The 22704-nt window shown below is 40.5% G+C and overlaps 1 protein-coding gene across 2 annotated transcripts in view; it reads right to left on the bottom strand.

Annotated features, from left to right (window-relative positions):
* TBX18 (T-box transcription factor 18) overlaps window positions 1–13868 on the bottom strand; it is a 31120-nt gene extending 17252 nt beyond the window's left edge. The window contains exons 1-4 of one of the 2 annotated variants that reach the window (XM_008006514.3): window positions 13577–13868; window positions 12231–12435; window positions 9932–10033; window positions 6342–6513 (exon numbers count right to left, since the gene is read on the bottom strand). In XM_008006514.3, coding sequence (XP_008004705.2) covers window positions 6342–6513; window positions 9932–10033; window positions 12231–12435; window positions 13577–13868 — 771 coding nt within the window. The remainder of the gene's footprint in view (window positions 1–6341; window positions 6514–9931; window positions 10034–12230; window positions 12436–13576) is intronic. The other variant, XM_073022599.1, reaches the window with a different exon arrangement.
* Between the last annotated feature and the right edge of the window lie 8836 nt (window positions 13869–22704).

The raw sequence follows: 22704 nt of genomic DNA, 5'->3' as shown, positions 1-22704 counted from the left end.
AAGGTATCTTGCAGACATGTGGACCCAGCAGATATTATTTTTCATAACTATATTAGGAAAAAGGAGTAGGCAAGATGGATTCTGAGGTCTGTTTACCGCCCTCCAATTAGAGGTGCCTCCCTTCCCTGTTTGATATGCAGGGTTCTATGTGACATTACCTTAGATATATTTAAGTCTGAAAAAACTGACATTAATACTCCAATTTATAGATAGAAAACTAAGGTCTGCATATGCAAGAGACGTCTGAATCCTCAAGGCTGAACCTGGAAGCTGGGTCCCCTGGCCCATGGCTCGTCCTCTCACCACCACATTCATGTGCATTCATTATGAATTCATATTTTGTGGGCAGGTATCATCACAGGGCCAGGCCCAGCAAAGGAAACTCAAAAAAGGGTCTCAGCCTATAGAAGCAGTTAATTAAGCCCCATCTGGTGTCTCATCAGTTAACGTACCTTTTAACATACTCTTTTAATATAAATATAAAACAGCAAATGACCAATCATGTCATAGCAACCATTAATGTTAACTCTGCTTTCCCTCTCCCTCTTTATTTCTTAATTAATTTATCTCATTAGAAAGTGATATTCACTTGATATTTTGGGGAGCAGTGGAGTTTAAGGGAGAACTCTTCCTCTTCTCCAAGCTAAGAAACAAAATGCCACTGGTAAGCAAACAACAAGGGACAAAACAATGACATTTATAAACTCCCAGGGAGAATTAGCATATCTTTTAGAAACAAATTTCTAAGCAGAAGAAAAACTGGAGAAAAGTTACTTTACATTAAACAAACAAAAATAAATGCATAGCCAATTTCAGAAGATTGGACTGAGTGTAATTAAAGAAACAAAGATTCATTTGGGTTTCTTTTTACTAGTCAATGAAAAGCAGGTTCTTGTTTTATGAGGACTGTTCTCTCTAGCAGATTTCTCCATATAGTTATAAATATTTTAAAGTTACTTTTCAAAATATCCTTACCATATTTCAAAAAAGACTTCAAGTGGGGTATATTGGAGTAGGATACATAAATGGCTGATGTATGTCTTGTTTGCATGTTAAGGAGCAACTATCAATAGTAATCTGAAGACTGCTCAAGAAAAATAATATGCATTCAGTATTATCTACAAGAATTTTGTGTATCCCTGGAATTTTTTAGATACGGAGAAACAAGCCTCAGTTCTTCTTTGTACGATAGCATTAGATGCTTTTTAATGTCTCATGTGGTCCTAGGTCCAGTCAAAGCACTGCAAGGATTTGATTCCTGCAATCATTTTGTGCTAGATGAATAAAAGTCCCAGGTCTATATGGAGTTCTCAAGTCACTATGCTGCACAGTTGCACAGATTTGGCAGAGTAAAAGTAGGAATTGAGAAGAGAAACAAAAGCAATTTAGAAAGTAAGCTAAGAAACCACCTCTCATTTGAGTCTACAGCTTTACTAATTAGAGATCAGTGCTAACTTCTTTTGGAATTGGGGGCTCTGGGGTGGGCAGGGGCACAGGGATGAACTATTTGATTAACTATCAAACTTATAATCATGGATGCTCAACAAAATTTTGCTTATTTAATAGACCAAATAGAACCAGGAGAACCACTGGTCTTATAAATAAGAAGACCACAATGATATGATGCCCATCTCCAAAACACAAATAATTCTATGTGATATGCAATGTTCAATGCTCTCTGATCTGTTCAGAAGGATTATTTTCTCTTGGGTTTAGCTAGTATTACAGTCACACAAGTCCATAAATACAAACTGCATTCACAGTACAGGCTAATACACATTTTTCTACTCTAAGGACACCTAGATTTGTGTCAAAAAAAAGCATTGTATATTTCTCATCCGATGTATCGAAAGAGCCTGAGATCTCACAGACAGGCAACTGTGTCTAGTCTTACAGGATAGCTCAATAAGAAAACACTCCCTGCTGACTGGAATTTTTCCAGATGACCTAAATTCACATGATGTAATAAGTCAATCAAAGGACCAATGAGAAACAGATAACAAAAACGTTGCTCCCTACATTTTTTGGTAACACCACGTACTGACTCACTTTAAATGGTAGGAGTCACGGCTATAACAATGGATCACAAACTCTGTAGCAAGGTAGGCTTCTTTTTGTTCTACGCATTATGCTGTATATAGTGGACTCTTTACAGATAAGTACTTTCGAGTTCATCAGTTCATTTGGTTCACCCTAAGTTCTCTGATTCCAATATATATAACCCATTAGAAAATCAAGCCTCAGAGAGTGAAAGTGACTTGCCCACAAACACAAATGTGTCATACCTCTAAGCAATTGCAAGGTCCTTCCACCAGGGAGACCTCCGCAATCTCCCCTATAACATGCTGCTTCCACACCTGATTCTCAAGGAGAAGCGAGAAAGAGTGAAGGCATCAGTATCACTGAGTCCTCAGCAGCTGGGAGTACAGGTCCTCCCACAGGCCCCACTGTGGCTGTCTGGCCAAGCTTCCTTCCAAAGCACCACAGCACCATGGGTACAAATCCTTTTGAGGCTTAAGGTACACCACTACCTGTTAAATGTCTTCTAATTTTTAATAAAAATGCTGATCTAAATGTTTTCCTTCAGATGGAAAATTCCAGAGGAATTCGGAAACATGTACATGACGGGAAGGAATTATCCTACTCAAGCATACTAACCCCTCTGCACATGGGTAGCTCAAGGAACAGTCTTGATTTGTATAAAAGCCAGCATAAAGCTAGCTATGGATTCACCAAGGATCAGGCAGACATTAAGGTCTTCAAAACATTCAAAGATTAGCTGTGGAGTGGTGGAACATTTCCACTCTGGAATTTCACCACTATTCCTCTCCAAATAATTCATGATATTTGAACAACTGAAAAGTCACTTTGGGGAAAAACCTCAATGTCACATCATCTCATGTCTCATGTGCTCCTACATCCAGTCAAAGCACTGCAAAGATTTGATTCCTGCCATCATTTTGTGTTAAATTAATAAAGTCTCAGGTCTCCAAGGAGTTCTCAAGTCACTATGTTGCACATTTGCACAGATTTGGCAGAGTAAAACTGGAACTGAGAAGGAAAAAAAAAAAAAAAGCCATTTAGAAAGCAAGCTAGAAAATCACCTCTGATTTGAGTCTATAGTTTTAGTAATTAGAGATCAGCGTTACTTCTTTTGGAATTGAGGGATGAGGGTGGGCAGGGGTAGAGGGGATGAACCTCAACTACGTTTAAGGGAAGAGCGGTAAGTTCCCAAGACGTCAGTGCATCAACAAAGGGACGTTTGAATTAGAAAGTCCTACCATAACAATACTACTGTCTTCTTATACCCTGAACACAATCAACAACAGAATTAGAAACAAATTCCTAATATTTAATCTAGCCTCATTTAGGATCATCAAGCTGAGTAAATAAACAGATTCTTGCTTCACAAAGCCTTTCTCATCTTTTCTGGCTGGAATACGGTGACACTGGCATCTGTACTTCTCTGAGCTGGCAGGATGATCATCTGTGTGCACGGCTTCTTCTCTCCCCACCTAGGCTAGAAACTCACAGAAAGCAGAGATCATGGCTTTTATCTTATTTTTTATTTTTTGAAGCAGAGTCTCACTCTGTCACCTGGGTTGGAGTGTAGTGGCATGATCTCAACTCACTACAACCTCTGCCTCCCAGGTTCAAGTGATTCTCCTGCCTCAGCCTCCCGAGTAGCTGGAACTACAGGCAAGCACCACCATTCCTGGTTAATTTGTGTATTTTTAGTTGAGACAGGGTTTCATCATGTTGGCCAGCCTGGTCTCAAACTCCTGACCTCAGGTGATCCACCTGCCTCAGCCTCCCAAAGTGCTGGGATTACAGGCATGAGCCACCATGCCCAGGTCAAGCCACCGTGCCCAGCTTTGTATCTTTTACCACACTGGATAACATCTTCAGAAGTATGTTTTCTAAATGAATAACGGAAAAGGGCACTTTCCCTCCTACTTCTCCTCTAGTATCAAGTAATACGTATGTACATTTTTACCATTACCAAAGGCAATTCACTTGCTTCCAAATTGCACAGATACATCTCTCTCCCTGCTCCTGCTCCCCACATGTAAATGTACCTCTATTTATTCAACTAGTACATTCTGCTACAACTTTAAAGGAAAAATTTCAGCAGTTAGACAATATACATCTCTATGTTTTGCCTATTTTCTGCTATGTTTTTTATTTCCCTAATAGTAAAATACTGTAATTATTTCAGTTTAAGTAACTGAATTTCAATTTGTAATCTATTATTTTGTGTTTTAAACAAATGCTGTGTGACAGTTAATCCTATGTGTCAAATTGGCTATGCCACAGTACCCAGATATTTGGTCAAACACCAGTCTAGATGTTGCTGCCAAGGTACTTTTTAGATGAGATCAACATTTAAATCAGCAGACTTTGAGAAAAGTGGACTACCCTCCATAACGTGGGTAGGCTTCATTCAACCAGTTGAAGACCGTATGAGAAAACAGACTGAGATCCCCAGAGGAAGGGGGAATTCTATTACAAAACTACCTTCACACTCAAGCTGCAACATTATTTCTTCCCTAGGTCTCCAGTTGGCTGTGCAGATTTTGGACTTGTCAGGACCCAAATTTTCCTGGTAAGTTCCTTAAAATAAATTGCTCTCTCTGTCTCTGTTTTTCTCTCTTTTTTTTTCTCTCTCTCTCCACACACACACACACACACACACACACACACACACACACACATCCTATTTTCTGAAGAATGCTGTTTTAAATAAAGTCTACTGAAATCATAAAGTTAGTATCACACAGGTTGATAAATTACTAGATCTACATCTAATATTTGGTACATTAGATATTAAATAGAAAACCAGTAATTTGAACTGAAAGAATTAGAACTGTAAAATGACTATATTGATTTAAATTATTAAGAAGCTTATACCTTATACATGATGGCATATAGTTTTTATCACCACTTGTTTCTTTAGAGCATATGTTTTTTAAACTGTAGAACTCACGAGAAAAGGTAGTGTACTTTAGGTTTTGATAACAAGTAACGCTAAAGACATTAAGTCTAAAATGTTCTATTCCAAAAAAAGTCCTTCAGTGAATGTGCTGAGCATATTTCACAGTCAGCTGCCTCAGTGACACAGAAGAAACCAGTGTTATTTCACTGAATTCCTGTGAAAAATAATTGTTACAACTGTGTTAAACTGTAAAAATAAGGAATAAAAATAAGGAGAGTGAAGAAGTAATGCACTAAAATATAGGACATGAAGTTGGGTGCAGAAAAGAAATCTACTATGTTACTTTTTAATTTCTATTTTAAGTCATAAAAGGCAACAATCAAGAAATAAAAACAGTGGCAGTGTGAGATCTTACTAGTTACATCTTAAAAATCCACCTACTGCATTTGTATCACAGTGAAATTTATACTGGAATGTTTTCATTAAGGTCAATTTCTTAAGATACTGTTTGGCAACTTCTAAACCATATCCTGTCATCACTATATTACTAGTTTATGACAACCTGCATTTTGTTTTAAAAGATATTCTCATAAATATGCTATCTTTATATCATTCCTTTTAAGAAATAAACAAGTTGGTATTTCTTTTATGTATGACATATTCTTCGAAAGGCATTTTAATCCTGCCTTAATCAAAACTCTCTTAAATAACATAATTTTAAAAATGCTGGCTTTGAACAGAAATCAGCAAGAATTCAGTTACGTATTTGTTAACATAATAGTGTAGAAATCTTGCCTGGGAAGAATACTGCATAAAAATTACTAAGGTGTTAAAAATGACTGCCTTATTGGAATGGCTGAACTTTGATTTATGTATCATGTTTCAGCAGTTTTAACAATAAAATGAATGACTGTTGCAACATTTTGACACATTAGATGTCATTACAAAACAACTGGAAACTTGCAGATGGAACACACAAACAGCATAAGCTTAGGCAATTACTGAGAAGCAATGAGTCTCCGCTGACAAAGAGCTGGATGCAGGCAGGACACAATAAATCATTATCCTTATTAACCCAACTCCAAAGTGTTCATATTCACAGTATAATAATTAACACCTCATGAGATTTCACACAAATATTTTGCCTAAGAACATCTCTGCTTCCAGTACTTTCATTCCAATAAAAATGCAGTACCTAGTTTTAACCTATTAAATGCCCCATAGGATAACTCAGGCAACAGGCATAGTCTATGCAAATATAAACTTGATTTTGCACAGATTATGTACATACTAATCAATCAGGCAATGAACATTATGATCTTAGAACCATCCATTTCCTTCAGTCAGGCACAGTGTAGATGTGGCTGTGCCATCTATAGATGCAATAGAGAGGCCATCTACTCACATGGCCTTGGTCATCCAGTTCATTGTTGGTAAGCTTCAGCTTGTCGAAGCTGATCACTTGTCTCATCCAAGTCTCCCCCGAGGCAGGCGAGTCTGGATGAATGTACACCCGGGGTGGCACAGGGGAGTCAGCATTACCTGCCACCATCCACTTTGAGCTGTGGTAAACATACCTAGAAGGCAATGACCAGGCGTTCAGTATACTATTTGTACCTTGGAATGTCCAACTCAGTAGAATCAGACAAAATGTGTGCCTATTTTGTTTCAGGTTTAAAATAAATCAATTTCCTCTTTACACTAAACATGAGATTTCAAGTGCTTTTCAAAACCTTTCTAAGGCAGCAGTGGCCTGCTGACAATTCAGACTAAGGGGCGTGATAAGGGCTTCGTGAAAAATATGTACACTATCACCACCATAAATGCAAGTATCTTCATTCTTATGAATGACACTTATTCACCCTTGACATTCCAACTCTGATATTTTCCATTTTTCTTCTGAATATTCCATCAACATGAAAAAACAAATAGTTTGTCAAGCTCACCTTTAAGTAAATCTCAAAAATACTTGAGAGTTACATTTTAAAGTGTCCCACTTCCTTCAAGATCACTTCCCATGTTAGACTATGTTCAGGCTTATGGAACAGACAGTAGAAAGGCAAGAGGAAATAGTCAGAAGTTCTAGAAACTTTTATTTTAATAGGAAAAAATGTTTTATCTGTTATCATTTGGTATTTTTTGCAATACTATGACACTATATATTGAGGTATATATTGAGGACAAAGTATCTGGTTTAATTGGAACATTCCGTATTATCTGTATTATCATAAAATGTAGGCCCTTATTCATCTCCTATATTTCTTTCCTGAGCCTTTAAAAAAAAATTCTTTCAAATCATTTTCAAATATTACTAATCAAAAAATAAATCAAACTTTGAAAATAATGGTATATCTAATTAATATTACTTTTCTAATTAGGAAACAAAACATCCTATTCTATTTCTTTACATGACAAATATATTGACTCGGTAAGAATAACATATTTAAATAACAATGCCTCAAGAAATATTAATATTTAACTATATTAAGATTAGCATTTAATAATTTAAAATAAGCTAATTAAAAAACTAGAAACTAGTATAACAATGAAGAAAAAATTATAAAATAAAATCCTATACTTAGATATTTTCCTTCCATTTATGTTAAGATTAGCATACAATTTAAAGCCGTAATTTGCAAATAGTCTCAGAAAAGTCTACCTGTGTTATATACACGTTTCTTTTTATGAGAGTATAAAATATTTCAGAACGTCTCTGATGAGGCCCTTTGTTTTAATTATTCATCACATATTTCATTTTGGGCTCAATACACCTTCTAGTCTTTCATTTCTTTTCTTGGGAAAAAAATATATAATCACAAAATTAGGGATACTCTTTTAGAAATCTTCCTTTAGGCCAGGGACTGTGGCTCATGCCTGTAATCCCAGCACTTTGGGAGGCTGAGGTAGGCGGATCATGAGTTCAGGAGTTTGAGACCAGCCTGGTCAACATAGTGAGACCCCGTCTCTACTAAAAATACAAAATATTAGCCTGGCATGGTAGCAGGCACCTGTGATCCCAGCTATTGGGGAGGCTGAGGCAGGAGAATGGCTTGAACCTGGGAAGCGGAGGTTGCAGTGAGCCGAGATCACGCCATTGCACTCCAGCCTGGGCAACAGAGCAAGACTCCATCAAAAAAAAAAAAGAAAGAAAGAAAGAGAGAAACCTTTTTCTTTTAATTGGTATGATGTAATTTCAATAAGTTCCTAATTGTGGGCTTTTGTGAATATTAATTTTCTAACAAGTGACAATAATTTTTAACTTGACCAAATACCACTCTAACATTAGAAAATGAGCCAAATTTTTTCCTAATATTGCTGAAAACATTGATAAATGAAATGAAAATCTTAGAAATTCAAGAAAAATTACACTGTGGAAGTGAATTGAGTTACTGCCAAAACAAATAGAGTAATATGCTCTAACAAAACCTTGAAAAAGTATGCAATTAGAATAGTCAAAACTCCACACCCACTGACAGAATAAAACTACAAGTTACACATTCTTTGTAAAACATTCTAAACACAAATAGTACAAATAAATTTCTTCTTGGGAAGCAATATAAGTGAAAACAAATTATGTTTTACAATTTGATCTTTTAAAACCTGGCATCATAATACTAATTTCTGAAATGTCTTTATTTCTATATAGTAAATTTGAATCAATTAAGTAAAATAAACCAACAGAAATGTAGGGAAGACATTGGGAAAACAAATAGGAGACAAACTTAGAAGAGAAAGAATAATTATTAAGCTTATTAAGAATTATATTATCTTCCTCAGCACAAAACCCCAGTTTAGAATATGGGTTTTAAATCAAGTATATTTAAATAACAAACTTTAATGTTTTCTAGCTTCTGTCATGTGGTAGATCATTTTAGCAAAACTCCCTAATGACTTATTTGATTAAAATAATATAACTTACACACAAAACAAATAATAAGACTGTCTTTTTTATTACCCCTTTTTGTAGTATTCCATATGTCCATGGACTAATTAAAATCTGTGTACTTTTGATACCAGTAGGCTATTTCGAAAAAGCAATTCCTTAAATTGCTGAAGTGATAAAAACCAAATCTGATTTTGTTTAAAAACGTATTAAAAGCTCTGTCCCATACAACAACAACAACAAAAAGTGAGAAATGAAGACAAGCAAAATTTAAAACAGTATCTTCTAATCTTCCAAACACACAAAACTTCCTTATTTAAATGTTAATGTTTTTAACGCTTCAGAAAAATATAAAGCATTGTCACTGAAAATTGCTGATTTGTTTTCTTGTAGAAAAAAAAAAAAGAGTAAAGACTGGTTTGAAACTGAAGAACATGTATATTTTCAAAATTTACTTGATCTTTACATAAATATGTTCTCTTTCGAAATCCAAATATTAAAAGTTTTTAAAAGTTACTATAACACAAACCAAAAAAACAACAGAAAGGAAAAAATTTATTACTAGTTTAGTGATGTCCTAATATCACATAAATTATATGATTTTTATTTTTCTTACTTGTAGAAAACCTTAAATAATTTTCTGAAATTAAAAAACAGTCTACAAACATTGGTGGTTTTGTATGTAACAAGATAAAGGAAATTTACATGACAAAAAGATCACGAAGAAATTATGACTTTCCATTTAATATAATTTATATCTGTAAACATTACATAACATTTCCTCTCAAAATTCACATTGAAATGTAAGTCAATATAAAAGACACATTTAGTTTAGCAACACCAAATTATCCCCTTTTAAAAGTTCTCAATATTTGAAAACATTTCTGTGTCTACTAAAAACAAAACAAAAATTAAGTTTCCACATTTGCTGCAAGAAAAGGCACCATCTGGGCCGCTGGCACCCATGGGCGTTAAAGTACGGATCTGGAAATTCTACAGACTTCTGGAAACAAAGATCACAGTCCTCACAGATCAAACAGGCACTAGCCTGCAAAATCCTAGTGGTTTTTTTTTTTTTTTTTTTTTAATCGTTCAGTATCTAATCACTGTACCTGTATCTTTTGTTGTCCACTGGTACAATATCCATGGCAATGTAATATTGCTGGTGAGGATCTAATCCAGAGATCTTCACTCTCATTGCTGGAAACATGCGCCTATTTAAAAAGGCGAAGAGAAAGAGGGTTTGGGGTTTCTGGTTGTGACTAAGAATGGTGACTGAACAAGCAAAGAAACCTCTTGGATCTTTATTTTTAATATGGATAAATTTATAGTATTCACTTTGCCAATGTAATTCAAGGAGTCGGGACATAGAACACATCAAAACTGATATTTTTAAATGTAATTTGTTACGCCCTGTGTACATGTGTTCTGTGTTTACTGAAATGTCAGTATAGCTAAAAGTAAAAGAATTTTACACTGAGGGAGTAATGGCGCAAAAGAAAGCATCTTATTTTTTAAACAAAATCAATAAGCATATTTACTTTAGTAATACGACTAATAAAATGTAACAAATGGTAGAAATACAAAATTTGGATCTCTGAAAGTGATAAAATACATTATAATGTGAAATTTTTAAAGGGTTATAAAAAACCACAAGGAGCCAATGTGCCATGCTATAACCAAACAATATGTTCTTTATTGAGACAGGACTTCCTGTCTGCAGCATGGTAAAGGTGAAGTGCAAAAGTTGCTTTAAATTTGAAAGGTATAGTAAAACTTCTTTATTGAAAGCAGAAACTAAACACAATGTATATTTACCAAATCATTTCTTCCCCCGCCATACCATGAAAATGTTTTCTTACTTAACCACACTTACTCAAAACTTTGCTAATTAAAACAGATGAAAATTTGCATTTATCCTGGCTTCCCAAAGATGTATATCAAAGGAGATGCTAGCGTAAATGGACCCATCGGTTTAAAAAGGCACAGCAGCAAAGAATACAACAGTAAATTAATGTATATAAGAAACAAATATAGCAGTTTGATTTTTTTAAAATCATCTAATGATTTACGTTTAAGTCCCTTCCAAGGAAATCTAATTTTTGTTAATGTAACCTTTTAACAGAAATTTTAGTAGTTATTTACCAAATTTTTTTCTATAACAACCATGAAAGACTACGTCCAGAAAAAAATAAAGTCTATTACTCCTAACTAGGTATGAGAACAATTTAATACGCTGGCTCTTTTAGGGTTATTTCAGTGCACCTGTAAGATAAAGAGTAAAGGTCTTTAACTACATCCTTTATAAGACAACTATTGCTTTGTGTTGGTGAAGACTGAATTTGGATCATTAATAAAAGCTCTGTGAAAATGTAGAAGGTAGCATATGGATTCAATAAAATATGGTTTTTTTTTTGTAATTTCTAATAAGTTTAGATACTTTTTATGCTATCCAGGTTTTTACCATGTGTACTCCCTGAAAGAGTTGTGTGTGCTCTTTAAAGCTCCGTTTAAGGAAGTTTATTATTCATAGATTTCATTGCACTAAATAAACTGAAAACTTAAAATGCAAATATTCATGTACCTACCTTAAATTAATATGATCTGCCCAACAAATCCATTTATTTTACTAACCAATGGATGGGCGAATTTCACACTTTTTAAAAAACCGATGTAAGTTTTTATTAAAAAAAAAAAATGTAAGTATTCCTTAGCAAATTCAGGCTGTGTTGGATTCCATTTAGGACAAAAAATAAATAAAATAAAATAACCAGGTACTCTATAAACAGGATGCTTTTTAAAAATCAGGGTAATTATTCTTGCACCTATACATAATTAAACATGTATTGTGGATGAGTCCAGTGACTTTTCCTCCTAGTCTAATATGAAATAGCAGGACAGATCATGTTATCAAATTGCCAGGATATCTTCTGATAAAGAACCAATCTGCCTGGGAGTTTCAAATCTGAAAAAGCAAATCATAGTTTACTGGAGTAAACTGCTGTTTAAAAATAAAAGAGAAAAGGAAAAACAAAAAAGAATTTGTTTCCTAGTTCCAGAACTGACAACTAGAGCCTAAATAAATACCTGGACAAGGGTAAATACGACCTCAAATTTATAACCACCCGGAACCCAGAACATCAACCGCGACAGCTGTGGCATCAGCGGCGACAGTAATTTTCTTCCTGGTATTCAACCAGAGAGCAGTTGGACTGTGCACCGACTGCACTCGTGGTGGGTAGCCAAAGCTAGCCTCCAAAGTGAACCACGGTCTGGGGCCTTGTCCCGTTTGACCGAAAACGCTAACCAGAACCCCTGCGGAGCTGCAGTCCCTTCTTCCTGACTGAGCTAGAAGTGGGTGAAGACAGGGTCTGGGGTGGGGAGGGGCGTCCACGCCAGTTTGCCCTTTACCTGCCGGCCTTGGTGATGATCATCTCAGTGCCTATCTCATGAAAGCGCTTCCAAAGCTCGGCTCCCTGCAGATCCACCCGCGGGGCCTGCGGCGAGGGCAGAGGGGTCCCGGGCCGGGCCAGGGAGGGCGCCGGGGACCCCTTCGGGGAGCCTCCCGGTGACGCCAGAGGGGAAGCTCCCTGCTGGAAGCCGTCCTCACAGCCGCCTGGACAGCAAAGGACAGAGAGAGGGTACCGGTGAGGGAAACAGGGGAAGGCAGCCGCTGAGACCGGCCCACCAAGTGGCTGAGAAGGGGAAAATGACCGGGAGAAAAGGGGAAGCTTTGGTGCCATCGGATCCTCCTAAAGAACAAGCCAGTCGATAGACACCCACACTGTGCCTGTCGAAGGGGCGCATTCGGAGCTCCAGTGTGGCCTGCTTGGTCCCCGAGAGTCCTGAGCCTGGGAGAGGCGCGCGGGCAGCGTCCATCCCACCCGCTGGGCCTCCGCAGGGTCAAGGCCCTAGCAGAAAAGGTTTCACGCCGCCGCCGGGGTCTGGGACGCTTGCCCGACGGAGTCAGAGGAGCTCCCGAGTCCAGAGTCCCCAGTGCAAACTACGATGTAACCTGCGCCTCTAAGCGCACGCAGCAAAAGCGCCCGGACTCTGGTCCCAAGAGACTGGGCCTCCTTAAGCCATAGGCGTCTGCGGCGCCTCGTTTTGGGCCTCGTTTTGCGCCGGGCCGGAGGCATCTTCTAAAAGGCTCTGCAGACCCCGCTTTCGCCAAACTCCCGGCCGCCCTGCGCTTCCAGCCCAGCAGAGAACGTGTGAAAAGCAATCCCGCGGTCGCCGTCGGCCTTGGCAGAGAAATCAAGAGGAGAAGGGAAGGGAACCGCTCAACTACCCTCCGGGAAACCAAGTTTCCAAATACGCCGCCCTCTTCCTGGTTTGCACAAACGGTTTAGGGCATTCGTTCCGGTTTCGGGGTGGGGTATGCCGTCGCTCCCCTCCTCCCCGCCCTGTGCTTTTAAAAGTTAGGAAAGAAAAAAGAGCACCCATTGGCTGGAACCCCAAGGGAGGCAGACGTAGGAAGCACACAGAGCTGCACCGCCAAACGCCGCAAACAGCCGCGGCCGAAGGCGCGGATCGCCGAGTGGGCGGCGGCCGCCCGCGAGGCAAGGCTGGAAGCAGCATCTTAACTGTCTGGAGGGTGACCAGGTTGCGCGGCGAGCTTTGCGCCTGATACGGCCAATGCGCTCGCAGCTGAGTGGCCTTGGCCACGTAGGGACGCGGCGCACACGCACACCCACAGACTCGCAGAAGTTCAGGTTAGCGCCGGAGAGAAGTTAGGCAGAAAGGGGCCCACTCACCCGCGGCTACGCGCTCCAGGTCTGCGCCACTCCGAGCCGGCCCAGACGCCGCCCCAGCCGGCGGCGGGAGCGCAGTGCCTTCGTCTCCCTCAGAAGGGCCCTTTTCGCCCGCGCCGCCGCCGCGGCTGCAGCCTCCGTCGTCCACGGCCCCCGCCGCCTCTTCGGCGCCCAGTTTTCGTCGCTTCTTCTGAAGCTGTTGCTGCTTCTCGGCGCCGATCAGCGCCTCCACGGAGAAAGCGTGCGCCTTGAGGCTTAGCATGCTGCACGGCGAGCCCCTTCGCTTCTCGGCCATCCCCCCCGCCCCGCGCCCGCCCGCCCCTCTCTCATATACACTCACGCGGGCACACGCGCGCTCTCGCTCTTCCCCTACCAAAAACTAATAGGCTCTCGGGGCCTCCCGAGATCTGCCCCCTTCCCCACCGCGGGCAAAAAACAGATTTGGCGTTTCCTCTTTCTCGCTTGTGTTGGGATCCGAGGAACCGGCGACGCGCCGGCCAAGTCTCCTTCCCTGGGTCTCTCGCGTGCTCTCTCACTGATGCACTCCTTTGCTCCCACCCCTTCCACCTCCTCCTGCTGCTCCGAGGTCTGCCTCAACTGATGCGCCAGAGAGGACTAACATGGGTAAAAAACACTCTGTGGACACAAATTAGGGATTGTAATTGAAATTTGTTGCCTTGATCTGTCAGCACTTCCAGGCAGGAGAGCGGTGGGAAGAACTTGCTCATTAGTGTCAATAAAGCGGCGGGGGCGGAGCCCGGGACCCTGTCCATCACTCAGACGGCCGGCCAATCGGGAGGCGCCGACTCCGCGCAGCCCGCGCCCACTTCCTTACAAGGTAGCGAAAAACCAGGAGTGAAAAGCGCCGCCGTCTGGCTTGGATGTGCCAGCCCCACGCGCGCTGAACTCGATCTGTCTCTCTGACGTCCATAGCTGAGTCCAGCCCCGTAGTCTCTAGTTTTCCTCACCAGGACCTGGAAAGGCGGAAGCTCCCGGCTTTAAACTAGACGTTCAACAAGTTAGAATATCAAGAATCTTTCAAGTTTCCGTAATTGCCGTCCCACTTCCGTGTCACTTAATGTTGCTACAACTCAGAATATGGGGAAGCTGGGAAGAATTCGCAGGCCCCTCCTTTCTCATTTAAACGTTCCTGCTTTTGGCAGCACTCAGTCTGCGCCAGATATGGCTTAGGCTTATTTAAATTTTACTCCGTGATTTTTTTTCTTGGGGGATACCAGGTTAAGAAATATGTAAATTCTTTAGGAGTGTAAAATGTTACGTTAACGCTCAGTTCCTCATATAAATGTCGGAAAAAGCACGCCCTTTCCGCAGCCCCGCTTTTCTTTCAAAGAGTGGTAGTTATTTTAAAACGTAGGTCATGGGATTTTCATTCTGTATGTCTTTAACGATATGGACAACTTTAAAACCTCTTAAAACTTCCCAAAATGAAATAAGTATAAAGACGCAATAAAATTCCCCATTTGAAAAACTTCTCTGTGATTTAACTAACTTTGTATTGGTCCTACTTTTGACAATTTACCATTGTTACTTCAGGCTTTTAAGGAGTCCACTGATATATTTAAAACAAATTTAATAAAATCAGTGATTTTTAATTAAATGACACCAAACATATATATGTACAATTTATTTTGTAGTTTCCACTCGACTTTTGTTAGGATTAACAAAACATATATATATGTTTGGTATAAATGGAGCAAATCTCTTGTGGAATAAAATTACACATGCACATTACTCCATCTTTAGTATAAAATACATGGCAGGCCGGGCGCAGTGGCTCACGCCTGTATTCCCAGCACTTTGAGAGGCCGAGGCGGGCGGATCACGAGGTCAAGAGATTGAGACCATCTTGGCCAACATGGTGAAATCCCGTCTCTACTAAATAAATAAATAAATACAAAAATTAGCTGGGCGTCCTGGTGCGCACCTGTAGTCCCAGTTACTCAGGAGGCTGAGGCAGGAGAATCGCTTTAACTCGGGAGGCGGAGGTTTCAGTTAGCCGAGATCGCACCACTGCACTCCAGCCTGGCGACAGAGCAAGACTCCGTGTCTGTGTCTCTCGCTCTTCTCTCTCTCTCTCTCTATATATATATACACACACACACATATATAATCCTTTGTCATATATATATGACATCTCTCTGTATATAATCCGTCATATATATGACATATATATATATGACAAAGGATTTTTTTTCCTCTCCCTCGTCTCCCTTGTTTAATTCAATCTCCGCAACCGTTGGCTGCCCTTTAGTCCCTGACTTCTCTGTAAACTTTCAGTAGAGTAGTATTTGGGGGAAGATTCGCCACTGAGATAGATCCTTTTACTGTAGAAGAGAACGCGCAGTCCCTGGAGGCCGGACACTACAGCAGGGGCAGGAACCTGGCAGGCGATCAGCAGAGGCACGAGCAAGCCGCCCAGCCAAACCTGGCAGCCTTGAGGTCAAAAATGATTTTGTAATATCCTTGCGGAGGAAGCGTCCTCTAGACGCCTGAGAAACAAACCTAATTGGGAGGAGCTGTTTTGCATTTACAAAATGAAGGCTTTGCGACCGGTTTAGAGCTGTCTCGTCCCTGGTGGGTCTCCAAGCTCCGGGGTACCCTAGGCCGGTATTATATCCTTAAAAAGAAACGCAAATTCCATTTCTGAAACTTAGCCGAAGGCAGGCGCCTGCGGGGAGAGCTGAGAGGCCCCCTAGAGAGTTTGGGCCAGGAGTGGGAGTGGGACAAGACGGGAGCTAACTTAGCAGGAGTAGACACCCGAAGTTGCATTCAGCTACGGTGCTCCTCCCCAATCCCAGGCTCTCCGGGACCCCAAGAAAGGAGCGACCTGGTGCTTCTCCGAGTGATCCTTACAGCTTTAGAGACGCGTAGACGCTGCTGCCCGGGGTAGAGTCGTCGGAGCCCTCGGGCCTGCTGGGGCTCAGCGGCCAGGGTAGGGGGAGCCGGAGAAACTGCCAGGGACAAACACTGTTTGCTGACGCAAAGCCTATTCCGCAAAGAAGTTCTCCCTGTGTATGTCCTGCAGCTCATACTGATTTAGAAAGGGCTACACAGGCCTGCAAGGCGCTCTCAGGATCATATAGCCTCAGGCCCTCTTCTTCTCCTCTGCCATTTCTTTGTTTTTTTTCTCCTTCACCCTTGGCAACAGACCCCAGAAGGGGCGGACACCTGGGGATTGGTGTCCGCACAGCTGAAAGGCTGGAAAGGAGGGCCTCGTCGACATCCACGATGTTTCTAGAATGTGGCCCTTAGAAATAATTCAAGTGCGAGTAGGGCACTGAGGACAGGACAAGGCGTTTGCCCCCTAGTTCTGGTACTGGCTAAGGAGAATCATAGCAGTAGAGCCACACCGCTGCTCCCCGCCGCCTCCGACTTGCGTAAAGTTCGGCTCAGGCTACTGGATTGAGCAGGACCAGCTAACCCAGGTCCCGAGGGGCAGTGTGTCACAGACTGCAGCCCACTCTGGCCTTGGCTTCTGGAGAAGGGGCGTCGAACCTCCCTTGGGCATGGGAGGGAAAAACATTCCGAGTTGACTGACAGGAGGAGTAGCAGCCTCTAGAGTGTCCACAGCAAAGCTTCGTCCTAGCAAGGCCTTTTACCAACAGCGTGGCACGCCCTTGCAAGGAGAGCGCCAGGCCCTCGCCCTTTGCAAGTCAAGAGAGCAAAGAAAGCGGGGACAGGTCACGTAATCTCCCGGGAAAATTCGGCTATGTCCAGTCGCGCGTGTGCACGTGTCTGTGTGTGCATGTGTGAGTGAGCGTGTGCACCTGCTCAAGTGTAAATGTGTCTGTTGGCAGTTGGGGTCTAAATACCTGAGAGTGTTTGTCTTCTGTTGCTTTAGGAGATAAAATGTCTTTTCCCAGTATTGAGCTACATTGAGGAAACAAAACTGAAATCAACTGTCAGGCCTCTCTCAAGACCAACCGGATTCTATATTAAATAAAAGTCAGCCAGAGGAGAATATTGTCAGAATGAATCAGTCTCAGGGACTTGGGGGGAGAGGGAAGGGCAAAAGATCCTTGAGCTCCCAGATCTGGGACAATGGTATATGGTGGAATCCATGTCCTGCAACACTAACTGGTGGGAGGGGGCGTGCAGGGCCAGGAGATGGACTTTTAAAAAGCATATCCGGTCTTTTCTTTATTTTTCTTGGTGCAGTTTAAAATTGGACAGCTCCGAAATAGTGTTTTCTGTTTTGTTTTGTTTTTTAAAAAAATTTTGTCGGCTTCCACTCTCTTTTTAGCCTGGAGCCTGTTTACCTAGCATTGACACATGGCCAGTTGTGTATAGTTTGCCATTTCATCTTACCTGATTTATAAGATACTTACATTTTATTTATAAACCATTGTTTCTTTTTAAGTTATAAATGTTAAAGCTCTGTGAGTCTGGTCTTCATTCTTTCTTTCGAAAGACTGAATTTTTTTTTTCTTTTACACTTGACACTCGCTGTATTTAACCCCTATATTTGATTTCTCAGACTTGATAAGGTAAGCCCTGATTCTGTTCAGACAAGAATCTGTTCTTTGCCCCTGATCTCAGGGCACATCAAATAGTCCCCGAGTCTCCAAATAATCTGGACCCAGACTTCTTTGCCACACATAGAGAAGTTTATTATTAGTAAAAGATTAAGTGAGCTAGAAGCAGAAATGGGAGGGAGAGTAGGGGTGGGCAAGGGCCAAATCCAAACACCAAGAGGGGTACTTATTTGGCTGCGTTCCTCTATAGTTTAATCTGGGAAGGAGCCATAGTCTAATTGGGGACGTGAACTTCAGCCTCCGCTCTGAGTCACCAGGCAGCGCCGCACAAATGGGCTAGGGCTTCCCCTCTCCGCCATTCCCGTCCCTACTCTTTCCCACTCTTTCTTCTCTTTGCACATACTCTTCTCGCCTCTCCTTCTGATCTGGGTTAATGAAAATATTTTAACTTGTACAAGTTTATAAAGGCTATGGGAGTAAATTCAGTAGTCCCAGGGCTCAACGATTGCACTCTTGCGGATTTCTCTGCCGGGTCTGCAGCTGCAGCTGCAAACCCAGGCCCCGTGAAGAAAGCGATCCGGAGCTGCAGTTCCTCCCTGTTCACTCCTGTGGCTAACTTGCACACGCTGACATCGCCTACCCACTTGCTGGCGACTGTTTTCCATTCTTCACCCTGAACAATTCGTCCTTCTCAATTCCGATTAGCTGAGACTGAGGCCCTCTACAAAGGACCTATGCAGCTCACGGAAGAACTCCACAGTTCTCAGGTAGAAGAATCAGAATTAGGTCTGAGCCCGCGGAGTTTCTCTTTAAGCGCTGTTTTTTTTTCTTTTTTTCTTTTTTTTTTTTTTTTTTTAAATCAATGATCATTTCTCATTGGGGTTCCAGGGAGGTGCGCGGTTTCTGGAGTGTGGAATGAAGAGTATACTCCCAGGGTAAGCTTGTCTTCATTCCTCTCTCCCTCCAACCGCCCCCCACCCCTACACACCCAGTTTTCCAACTTGGAGAAAGGAAGGGGAGAAGGGGGTTTTGGTCCACCAAGTCGAGGGATATTGAGGAAGTAACGAATCTGTAATGCGTCCAGAAGAAAATTCACCCTCTGCGAGAATAAGCTTCGGTATTCATGCATGGCCTATCTCCAGCGGTATCTGCTTTATCTCCAAACTACACTGCAATTAGTTTTTTTTCACCCCGTGGGTGAAAAACCGCTACCCTATCTCCCTCATTTATTGACTCACCCCCCTCCCACAACACTACAGTGTTGAGGGATCAGTAACAGAAATGTTCAAGAAGGCCACACTTGTCTCTATCACTAATATGTGACATATAAGATGGCTTGAAGGAGGTACTGAAATTAACACCCAGATGTAAATGAATACTCGAAGATGCCTAGCTGGACATTGCTAATACCAACATTGCAACAGATCAATTTGGACATAAAGCAAACTGTTGAATAGGGAAGCTAACTAACATTCTCTAATTAGTTACAATGAGCATTTTAATAGTCTATGCTATATAAAAACATGTTTAAATTGATATTTAAAAATACACAGCTTCCTATTCTTTGAATTAAATATTTAATGTTATCTTTCCTTATAGACAAAAAGTTACCTTGAGTCTGCTGGTTTTATAAAATGAATTGAAAATGGAACTAAATGTCCCCGTTTAGGCCCCATTTAAGGGTCACTAGATTTAGTGTTTTGCTTTTAATAAAAATTATTACACTCTCTAATTGGCTGTAAATTAGGTCCTGTTCTCATATTTTACATCTGTAGATACCGACAGTTCCTAAACAGTGGAAATTTTGTGCACATTCATATAATCTGCTGAAAGTATAAACAATGAAAAACGTGGCTGGAATTTATTCATATTTTTGTACTGACAGATGAGGCATTTCAGTTTAGCTGAATGAAAGGATTTTTAATGGATTAATTTAAAGCCAGCACTGGAATTATGCAAAAAGAAATAAGCTATTGAAAAATTAAAAAATAGTATTAGCATTAGGAATGAACCCTGCATTTAAACACATGAGCAACAGTTTGACAAGAAGTTATGACTTTGCAGCATGACTTTTGCTTCGGTTTTGTCTTCACTTTAAATTGTGTAAACTCTTCTGTCCTTTAAAAAGTGTATCATAAACAATTAAGAAAAATAAAAAAATGAAAGAGCTTAGGGATTTTTCCCACTTCAATATAAAATTCTTAAAATTTATTTCAAATGCAATATCATATTGGAATATATTTCCAAGCTGAATTTTCAGAAATAGTCAAATGAGAATCTTCAAGTAAAAGGCTAAAGAGTAGTCATAATGAGAGGAACTCTACCAAAACATCAAATTCAGTCACATGAAGAAAAGGGAATGAAAAAAAAAAAAAAAAAACAAAAAACAAAACAAAAAAAACTATCTCAGGCCATGCATAACAGATGATGTAAATTTAGAATAACTAGCATTTCTAGAAAGCTTTGTGCTTTTTAACGTTCACCTTTAGTCTTCAGTGCGGGTTCCTTCTCAAATTACATAAAATGTACTTTAAGAAGCACTCACTACCTGCTACAGATGTCCAGGAAAACTGAATTATGGAAGTCGGAAACATATGGCAGTTGCCTATTGCACAAGGAAGGTACATATGAAAGTTATAAATTTCTTTCTTTAAGTCAGCATTGTAAACGCATTTTATAGGGTTCACAGTGTGTATTACATCTGTAGATTTAATTTTTGAAATATATGTTTTTTGAGATATTCGTGGTCTGAGATTCTAAGATAAAGAACTCATCTTGTTGTATTTTTTTTAATCAAGAAAAAAATCCCTAACAAATAAATATGTGGAGTGGCAAATATTTTTCTTTTATTTCTCAGCTTGTTATACTGAAAAGGACATCAGGCCATCTATTGGCAAAGAATTACTCACACACAACACGGGAGGTACCCGTCAGCAGGGCGTGCTATATTTATTGAATTCCCTATACAAAGAAGCAGATATATCAATTGAGCAAAGCCAGCTTGGGGCTGATATTAAAACCATCAGATTAAGATCTGGACCATGCAAATGTCAAAAACACACCAATTAAACTTGCTTTTGAGAAAAAATTCCAAGTACTTGCTGACTTTTTTTTCCATCAAAATATTCAATTTATTTAACACGTTTGAAACCACATTTTGATTGCAATAATAATGTAATACTACGTATTCAGTATTATCAATGGATATCAAGTACTATCAACTACCAAGACATCTCCCTTCACCTTCAAAGTGATTAAAAACTAATCGCTCTAATTTTCTACCTGAAGCACCCTGTTATCTTTAAATATACATTTAATTTTGTAGATTTTAAGATTCAGAGTTCTCTTGTTTCAGTTTATTTGGAGAAATGTTTGATGCAAGTTATCTGAATGGTCTCGGTCAAAAATGGGTTCAAACGAATAAATACCCTGAAAGTAGGCAGGTGCCTACAGGTACGTTCGCTGTGAGTTCACTTCAAGAAAACCATCTTTAGATTTCCATCGTGGAGACATAGGGAAACACGCAAGATTGGTCTCCACTTTGTTGTAGAAGAATGAAATGGATTTGCGGAGAGAATAAAGCAAAATTACAGCAGATGTTCCCTACCCAGGCAGAAGTTTTATTTGGTTGTGTTTTGAATTTCCCCTTTGCGGTCAATCGAGTGGTCTGCCTGTATTGGTTTTCTCTTCTTTCCCAGTTCCTGCCTTGCCCAGTGCTTCCCATGGCCAGGCATTGGATCACTGGGTCCTTGTGAGACAGTGAGGAATCGAGCGGTTCCTATTATGGACTTCCAGAAAGACGAGGGAGACGAAATGAGGCGCAGAAAAACCTATCAGTTTCTTTTCCATCTGCCTACGGAAAGGTGGAAACAAGGAGAGCGCTGCAGAAATTTCTGATTTTTTTATTTTCCAAGTTTTTGTTGCTTCTTGAGCTCCTATCTGGCCCTGTACAGGCCATTCCACATCCCCTTGTTTCCACTTATAATTAGAACTTTGTAAGGGGACCCCAACCTGACTCCACCGGAGAGTAAGCTTAGTTCGGGATTATTCATTTTTATGTAGCATTTATTACTTGATATTATTTAGCAACAAAACTCTGAATAAAGTAAAAAGAAAGAAGTCAGTCCAGTTTCCGGGGACACCCTAAAATCCCTGGGGCTCTTCCCACTGGTAAAATAATAAGGAATTCATATTTCCGATGAAGTTCCACACCTGAAATTAAAATCCAGTCTGGGTTTCTGAAGCTCATATTGTTTTGGGCAATATCTGCGTTTTCTTTCATTTAGTTTTCGTTCTTTCTGGTTTTGGTGCTTTTTTTTCTTCTTCTTCTTTTTACATTGCTGAAGACAATCTGATTTACAGTTTGACTGAGAGTTGCATTTCTGTTTAGAAGGTGAAACGTCCAAATCGGTTAGCCAAATTATTCCCCGACGGCTCCAATATTGTGCCAGGTTCCAGAGTCAGTTATTTTTATGTCTGACTGTATTTCACATGTGCAGGGTGATAAATAAAATCCGTCTCAAGCTACAAACTATCTGAGTGTGATGAGGAACAATCGACAAAAATTAACCCAGCCAAAGCGTTGGGGTTCAAGCGAGCGACTGGACCATAAATCAGCGTCGCGGTGGCGTTGGG

This window comes from Chlorocebus sabaeus, chromosome 13, assembly GCF_047675955.1.
Source record: "Chlorocebus sabaeus isolate Y175 chromosome 13, mChlSab1.0.hap1, whole genome shotgun sequence".
Classification (NCBI taxonomy): Eukaryota; Metazoa; Chordata; class Mammalia; order Primates; family Cercopithecidae; genus Chlorocebus; species Chlorocebus sabaeus.
This window is presented reverse-complemented; position numbering and strand designations above follow the sequence as displayed.